At 34.0% G+C, this 9,994-nt stretch overlaps 1 protein-coding gene across 1 annotated transcript; it reads right to left on the bottom strand.

Moving 5' to 3' along the window:
- Nucleotides 1–514: 514 nt before the first annotated feature.
- On the bottom strand, nucleotides 515–9,751 carry LOC101896463 (iduronate 2-sulfatase). The gene is made up of 4 exons (XM_059119538.1): nucleotides 9,667–9,751; nucleotides 5,351–5,985; nucleotides 4,080–5,286; nucleotides 515–852 (listed from the first exon to the last, which is right to left on the bottom strand). Exons 2-4 carry the CDS (start codon nucleotides 5,585–5,587, stop codon nucleotides 713–715), a joined length of 1,584 nt encoding a protein of 527 aa, XP_058975521.1. The 5' UTR covers nucleotides 5,588–5,985; nucleotides 9,667–9,751; the 3' UTR covers nucleotides 515–712.
- Between the last annotated feature and the right edge of the window lie 243 nt (nucleotides 9,752–9,994).

Raw genomic sequence — 9,994 nt, 5'->3', positions numbered from 1 at the left:
CAATTGGTGGAGGGTATTCAGCTTTTTTTTTACAGATTTTTTACTTTTTTTACTTAATTAAGTGAAATTTTCAAAAATTACCTTTCAACCACGTTTTGAATGAAATAATATTCATCTTCATCGTGTGCACATGTGCATGGGTATGTATGTTTCCATCTATGCTTCAAGCTGAGCTTAAAAATCCCATATTTAATGACTTTACAGATAATACCTAACAGCAACGTCTGTAGTTTCTAACTCTATTTTGGTTTTTTTTGAACTGAAACTAGTTTTAAATCTTGTCTTACCATAAGGTACGACAACAACCACTACAACAACACAATGCGCAATAATATGCGTTACTCTACTGCACTTTTACCACCATTGACTAGGCCAGACAAAAGATGAAAATGTTGAAGATGAAAAAATAGAAAAAAAAAAAAACAACAACAACACTGTTGCACAAATGAATGAATTTTATTTTTAGTTTCTTTTTTTTTTTTTGTTTTTAATGTTGTTATCTGTTGTTGTTCGTTCGTTCGTTCATTCATTCTTTGAGAAAATTATACGCCAGACGACCAGACAACATAACTACAAAAGTTAAGGAAAAAAAAATACAAAACAAAAATAATTTACTACAAAACCATGCATTTAATACATAAGCTGGTTAACACTCCATAACGGTAACTGTAGCTTTTGCTGTTGTTGTTGTTGCTGGTACATCTAAATTATATTATTTGGTAACAGCTTGTATTAGTTTCTCTTGAAGCTCCATTCGTATATCATTAAATTGTGGCCATTTGGCCAAATTCACCTCTTCCAAGTCGTTGAGACGATGATCGTATAATTCTTCGCCGTAGACAATGGACCAATCTGCAAGGGGGGAGAGAGAAAATTTACATTATTTACTATTTGGGTGACATGGATAAATTATCTGACCTAGGGAGACCCAATAAAAAAAAACCAAAAGTCGACTTTAAGAATTTTTGATTTTTCGAAATGACGATTCAACGAAAATGACGACTTTTCGAACTTTCAAATGTTTTGCAATCAATTAAAAATCGATCAAATCGCCTAAAATCGAATTAAATTTTATATTCTTTTGATTCTATCCAACACATGGTTTGAATTGTTTGTGGATATTATCATAAAAATAGAAAACTAAAACAAAAGGTCTTTTGACGTTGTATATTATTTCGTTGAAATGATCTTAAAATCGATTAAAAAAATACGACTTTCGGCTTTTCAGCATAGACAAAATTCGTCTTCGACTTTCAGACTTTTCAATACCAAAAGTCGATTAATCGAAATAGAATTGAGTTATCCAAATCTGAACAATACGAATACATTATGCAATTTATCTAAAGGTTTTCTCCAAAGAAGACCTCTGACGGACTTCTTCATAGAAGACCTCTGATGGTCTTCTTCATACAAGACGTCTGATGGTCTGCTCCATAGAAGACCTCTGATGGTATTCTCCATAGAAGACCTCTGATGGTCTTCTCCATAGAATACCTCTGATGGTCTTCTCCATAGAATACCTCTGATGGTCTTCTCCATAGAGGAGCTCTAATAGCTATTCGAAGCATCGTAGATACATTATCTACTTTATCTAAGTACTATAGTTAATTATTTAGATTATCTAAGTATCGTAGATACATTATCTACTTTATCTAAGTATTATAGTTAATTATTAAGGTTATCTATGCATCGTAGATACATTATCGAAGTTAACAAAATGCTGTAGATACATTACCCACGTTGTCTGAGTACAGTAGATACATTATTTAGGTTATCTAAGTACTGTAGATACATTATCCATGTTATCTTAGTATCATTGATAGATTATCCACGTTATCTAAGTATCATAGATACATTATTTAGGTTATCTAAGTACTGTAGATACATTATCCATGTTATATTAGTATTGTAGATACATTATCCACGTTATCTTAGTATCGTAGATACATTATCCACGTTATCTAAGTATCATAGATACATTATTTAGGTTATATAAGTACTTTAGATACATTATCCACGTTATCTTAGTATTATAGATACATTATCCACGTTATCTAAGTGCTGTAGATACATTATCCACGTTATCTCAATACTGTAGATACATTAACCACGTTATCTGAGTACTGTAGATACATTTTTCACGTTATCGGAGTACTGCAGATACATTATCCAGATTATCTAAGTATTGTAGATCCATAATCCACATAATCTAAATACTGTGGTTGCTTTATCCAGATTATCTAAATACTGTAGATAAATTATCCAGGTTATCCAAGTGATGAAGATACATTATCCGTGTTATCTTAGCATTGTAGATACATTATCCACGTTATATTAATACTGCAGATACATTACCCACAGTATCTTAGAACTTCAGTTGTGTTATCCACGCGATACAAATCTGTAGATACGTTGTACACGTTATCTAAGTACTGTAGATACAATATCCAGATTATCTAAGTATTTTAGATACATAATCCACGTTATCTAAATACGATGGATGCTTTACCCAGGTTATCTAAATACTGTAGATACATTATCCGTGTTATCTGGGTATTGTAGATACATTATCTATGTTATCTAAATACTGTATATATATTATCCAGGTTATCAAAATACGGTAGATACATTATCCAGATTATCTAATTACTCTAGATACATTATCCAGATTATCTAATTACTCTAGATACATTATTCAAGTTATCTAAGTATTGTAGATACATTATCCAGGTTATCTTAGTATTGTAGATACATTATCCACGTTATATTGATACTGCAGATACATTATCCAGGGTATCTTAGAATTTTAGTTGTGTTATCCACGCGATACAAATCTGTAGATACATTGTACACGTTATCTAAGTACTGTAGATACAATATCCAGATTATCTATGTACTGTAGATACATAATCCACTTTATCTAAATACTGTGGATGCTTTATCCAGGTTATCTAAATACTGCAGATACATTATCCGTGTTACCTGGGTATTGTAGATACATTATTCATGTTATCTAAATATTGTATATAAATTATCCAGGTTATCTAAATACGGTAGATACGTTATCCAGATTATCTAATTAATCTAGATACATTATCCAAGTTATCTAAGTACTGTAGATACATTATCCATGTTATCTAAATACTGTAGATACATTATCCAGGTTATCTAAATGCTGTAGATACATTATCCAGGTTATTTATGTACTGTAGATACATTTTACACGTTATCTAAGTACTATATATACAATACCCAAGATATCTAGAAACTGTAGATACAATATTCAGATTATATTAGTACTGTGAATACATTATCCAGTTCATCTGATTACTGTAGGTACACTAACCGGGTTATCTAAGTACTGTAGATACATTATACACGTCATCTAAGTACTGTAGATACAATATCTAGAATATCTAAGCAATGTAGATACATAATCCACATTATCTAAATACTGTAGATGCATTATTCAGGTTATATAAATACTGTAGATACTTTATCCTCGTTACCTAAGTACTGTAGATACATTATACAGGCTATCAAAAGTATGTAGATACATTATACACGTTATCTAACTACTGTAGATACAATATCCAAGATGTCTAATAACTTTAGATACAATATCCAGATTATCTTAGTATTGTAGGTACATTATCGAGTTTATCTGATTACTCAGATACATTATCCAGATTATCTAAATACTGTAGATATATTATCCAGGTTATCTAAGTACTGTAGATACAATATCCAGGTTATCGGAGTACTGTAGATACATAATCCACGTTAGTACTGTAAATACATTATCTAAGTATTGTAGATACATTATCTGAGCTATATAAGTACGACAGATACATTTTCCAGATTATCTGAATAACTTAGGTACATCATTGATGTAATATGAGTGATGTAGATACATTATCCACGCTAATATAGCATGTTAGATCCTATTTATCAGAGTACCGCAAATTAATTTTCCACGTTATATTCAGATACATTATTCGTTTCATATAAGTACCGCAAATACACTATCCACATTAAAAATCTAACCCTCAATGATACATTATCCGAACTATACATACCCCTTGTGAAATTCCTTGGATTAAACTCCACCCATAGCGTGTAGCGAAATTTCTCCGTTCTCAGTGAGTAGCCCATTATTTTGATATTTTTCAATTTCGGTTTATCGCTGTTCGGATGCTGGGTGGGAATCTTGCCGGGTCGGGGATATTGACTTAAGGCATAGATCTCCTTATCTGAAACCCCAATACCATCCTTCATTAGGGGATATAAACTCTTTCCTTGTGTGCAGGTGAGCTGTTGAGCCACTGACTTATCATTCCGACATTTGGGTATTGGCGCTAAATGGGCCAAATCCACCAGGGTGGGGAATATATCCAGCAGTTCGGTACACTCATGAATGGCTGTGGTGCCTTTGGAAAATTCTGGACTTTTTATTATTAATGGTACCCTTAGGGCCACCTCAAAATTACTATATTTCGCCCATTCCGCGTGCTCCCCCAGAGACCAACCATGGTCACTGGTAACCAAAACAATTGTGCTGCTCAGATCCACCTCAGCCATGAACTTGCCAAAGAGATCATCCACATAAGTCACTGCCGCGTAATAGGCTTGTCTTATCTTTGCCCGTTGTAGTTTCTTAATAGGACCATAGGGAAAGGGTATGTGCCAATGTTTTATATCATCCCGCTTCCGAATATCGGTATATGGATTCCAGGCCACCTTGGGCATATCATGGGGTTTATATTTATCCGTTGTGTAATTTAGGAATTCATCTACCTTAAATCGCTGTAGATATTCCTTGGGAAAACGAAAATTGATGTGCGGCTTATGATAGCCCAGGGCCAGGAAATAAGGCCTCTTGGTTTTGGGTCTTGTCCGCAAAAAACGTATGGCCTCATTTGTGGATTCTATGTCGGGTAAGGTCTTATAGGGTTGGGTTTTCAGATCCACCGGACAGATAAGATTCCGTTTTAACATCCCCAATTTATCGGGACACACAGGCGAGTTCATGTAGCGTTCGGATTTTGGATGAAATGGTGATGTGGACCAACTTAAGGGATAGTCATCGCTGTTGTTCGATGACACACCTGGATGGAATATTTTTCCAATCGAGTAAGTGTAATAGCCCTGGGTCTTAAAATATTGAGGTAAGGTGGTAAAATTGCCGCTTGCGGTACGCCAATAACTGTAGAAATCATAGAGATGTAGAGTATCTGGACGGCGACTGGTCAGCAGGGAATTTCGACTGGGTGCACACAGGGCTTGCTGGTGGTATAAAAAAAATAAATATTTGAAAAAATTCACACATTTTAAAATTGATTCTCCCCACCTGACTATACGCCCTCGTAAAATAGAAGCTTCCATTCAGAAATTTATCCAAATTCGGTGTCTGGGCCAAACGATCGCCATAGGCTCCCAAGGCCGGTCTTAAATCATCAAATATGACCATTACAACATTGTATCGCGTTGAGGCACCCACACCATGCCAACCGCTGCTGCTGCTGCATAGACGTAATATTGAATAGAACACAAATAAATTTCGAAAATAATTTGCTGTTTGGGACATTTTCAATGTCACCACAGATGCGATACCGAACGCTGATGATGATCGCCACCAACCGAACCGAACGCGCCACTACGGTTTTATTCAATATGCGTTTGCAAATGCAACTAAATTGTATAATTTCTCCATCCGTCAGCCATTGGACTTCAAATTATCGGCGGCATTTATTAGTCGTCAACGTCATCTCCGTCATCTCGTCTGGTGGATAATTTCATCATTGCCTTTCTTCAAATTTACTTCACCCACAGCCTTTCTTTCTTTTGCGTTATATTCACTTATTTGCAAAAGATTCAAGTCGGAAGTGTTTGCGGCGTCTGTTTTCATAAATATCATTTCGAAGAAAGTTATGCGAGAATGGATTGCGGTACAGTGGATGCACGGATAAATATGATCGATGTTATCTAAAATACATAGATACACTACTGATGTCATCTAAGTCATATAGATACATTATATTCGTTATGTGTATCCCTATAGATCCATTATCCGCGTTATGTGGACCATGAATATACATTATCCAAATGACACATATACATTATCCGCGTTATCCTAATGACCTATATAAATTATCATTATCCAAATAACATATATACTTTATCCGCGTTATCCAAATGACATATATTCTCTATACATATTATCCACTTTATCCAAATGACATATATGCATTATCCACGTTATCCTAATGACATATATAAATTATCCGCGTTATCTCAATGGCATATGTACGTTATCCACTTTATCCAGAAGACATGTATACATTATCCACGTTATGCTAAAGACATATATAAATTATCCGCGCTATCCGAATGACATATATACATTATCCACGTTATCCTAATGACATATATAAATTACTCGCGTTATCCCAATGACATGATCCCACGTTATCCTAAAGACAAATAAATTATCCGCGTTATCCTAATGACATATTTACCTTATCCACTTCATCCAAATGACATATATACATTATCCACTTTATCCAGATGACTAAACATGCTGTCCACGTTATCCGAATGACATAAATACATTATCCACGTTATCCTAATGACATATATAAATTATCCGCGTTATCCAAATGACATATATACATTATCCACGTTATCCGAATGACATATATACATAATCCACTTTATCCTAATGACATATATAAATTATCCGCGTTACACAAATGACATATATACATTATCCACGTTATCCTAATGGCATATATAAATTATCCGCGTTATCCAAATGACATATATACATTATCCCATTATCCGAATGACATATATAAATTATCCGCGTTATCCCAATGGCTATATTCATTATCCTAAAGATATATATAAATTATCCGCGTTATCCGAATGACATATATACATTATCCACGTTATCCTAATGACATATATAAATTACTCGCGTTATCCCAATGACATGATCCCACGTTATCCTAAAGACAAATAAATTATCCGCGTTATCCTAATGACATATTTACCTTATCCACTTCATCCAAATGACATATATACATTATCCACTTTATCCAGATGACTAAACATTCTGTCCACGTTATCCGAATGACATAAATACATTATCCACGTTATCCTAATGACATATATAAATTATCCACTTTATCCTAATGACATATATATATTATCCACGTTATCTGAATGACATATATACATTATCCACTTTATCCTAATGACATATATAAATTATCCGCGTTATACAAATGACATATATACATTATCCACGTTATCCTAATGGCATATATAAATTATCCGCGTTATCCAAATGACATATATACATTATCCCATTATCCGAATGACATATATAAATTATCCGCGTTATCCCAATGGCTATATACATTATCCTAAAGATATATATATAAATTATCCGCGTTATCCGAATGACATATATACATTATCCACGTTATCCTAATGACATATATAAATTATCCACTTTATCCAGATGACATATATACATTATCCACTTTATCTAAATGACATATATACATTATCCACTTTATCCAGATGACATATACACATTATCCGAGTTATCCGAATGACATATATAAATTATCCACTTTATCCAGATGACATATATACATTATCCACTTTATCTAAATGACATATATACATTATCCACTTTATCCAGATGACATATACACATTATCCGAGTTATCCGAATGACATATACACATTATCCGAGTTATCCGAATGACATATATACATTATCCACTTTACCCAGATGACATATATACATTATCCACGTTATCCGAATGACATATATACATTATCCACGTTATTCTAATGACATATATAAATTGTCGGCGTTATCTAAATGACATACATACATTATCCACGTTATTCAAATGACATATATGCATTATCCACTTTATCCAGATGACATATACACATTATCCGCGTTATCCAAATGACATATATACTGTATCCACGTTATCCAAATGACATATATACATTATCCACTTTATCCAGATGACATATACACATTGTCCACGTTATCCGAATGACATATATAAATTATCCGCCTTATCCAAAAGACATATAAACATTATCCATTTATCCAGATGACATATGCACAATATCCACGTTATTCAAATGTAATGCATTATCCACAATATTAATAAGTTAAAAAAAGTAAGTTCGGCCATGCCGACATTTTTAAAAATAAAATCCGCTTAAAAATTCTATTAAAATCTTAAAAATACAGAATATAGCCGTTATATTGAGGTATATACGACGTGGACCTACATAGGCATTGTTTGCCATTACCATATTCAAATTCGAAACTTGAAATAAACGGTGTATTCACTTGTATCTAAAATATGAAATATACGAAGACCTGGACCTGCATAGACAATTTTCTGTGACAGGCTGTAGCATCAATTACAAACTTCAAATACGACATTTCAAACAATTTCGGTGGGCATTGTACCTAAACTCGTCAAAATACCGAATATAGGGAGGTACTGATATATGGGGCCTATGCGAAGACCTGGACAATTTTATGTCTTAGTCTGTAGTATACATTACGAACTTCAAATACCATATTTGAAGCAATTCCGGTGAATAATGACACTAAAATCATCAAAATACCGAATATTGGGAGGTACTGATATATGGGGCCTATACGAAGACTTGGACCCGCATAGACAATTTTCTGTCATAGGCTGTAGTATCCGTCAAGATCTTCAAATAACAAATTTAAAACATTTCCGTTAATAATGTCGCTAAAATCATAAAAATACCGAATATCGGGAGGTGCCGTTATATGGGGGCTATACGAAGACGTGGACCTACATGGTCCATTTTTAATACCAAAAGTCCTGCAGACATAATAAACATTTAAGAAACATTTTATAAACCTACTTCATTTCGTTTGGAAGCTGGAGAAAATTTCCGCAGACGGACAAACGGATAGACGGACGGACATTGCTAAATCGACATAGAATTTTATGCTGATCAAGAATATATATACTTTGTGGGGTCTGAATTGTATTTTTCGAGGTGTTGCACACGGAATGACAAACCTTATATACCCTCCATAATATGGTGGAGGGTTTTGTAAAAATTCACTCCTGATTTTAGGTATTGCTGAGATTTTTGGCCATAATTTCAGACGCTTGACCCATGAAAATTAAAATCTCAAAATTACATGTCTTCAACGTGACCCTGGTTCTTTTTAATTCCCTGCATATCATGTTACCTCTGAGTTTTCAACTTTGCCTTCAGTTTTAGTGTTCTTCTAAGAACTATAATTAAATTTTATGGATTGTAACTACAACTGCTTTTCATCACGAAAAGAGAGGAGGACCCACTTCCCCCTACTCCTACATACATGCATTACATTTTCTTTTAATTTCTTTTTATTTAAAGACACTCTTATAAAATGGTCATCAGACATATCACTCAGAACCTTTCCCGCTGTCATTTAGGTTGCTTACCCTAAACAAAAAAACAACAAGAATAACAACTTACTTTGCTCCCCCCCTCCAAGTGCGGCATAAAAGTCAAAAGAGAAAAAAAATAGATAATTCAAGATAAACAAATCACTTTTATTGTACTTTTGAATACGTTACTACTTACACTCATGATATCTAGAGGAGGAAGTACTTCCGGTCGCGGTTAAATGAATACACCAACAAACAACAACAAGAACAACGACAACAGCGACAACGAGCAGTGGAAACTAGCAGTAGCAACAAGCATATCGAGCGTTCATACCGATTTCTCCATATTTTTGGTTTTGTATCTACGAGTAAAATAATAATGAAAAACACACGCACACACACACATATACACACACCTACAGATACATGCATGTAGTTATGATGTGCCTGTATGTTGTCATAATGCATACGAAGCGAACGAAACAACCGGCCACCATCACATTCTCGTTGCAGTGCATTGAATG

Source organism: Musca domestica, unplaced genomic scaffold (assembly GCF_030504385.1).
Source record: "Musca domestica strain aabys unplaced genomic scaffold, Musca_domestica.polishedcontigs.V.1.1 15, whole genome shotgun sequence".
Taxonomy (NCBI): Eukaryota; Metazoa; Arthropoda; class Insecta; order Diptera; family Muscidae; genus Musca; species Musca domestica.
This window is presented reverse-complemented; position numbering and strand designations above follow the sequence as displayed.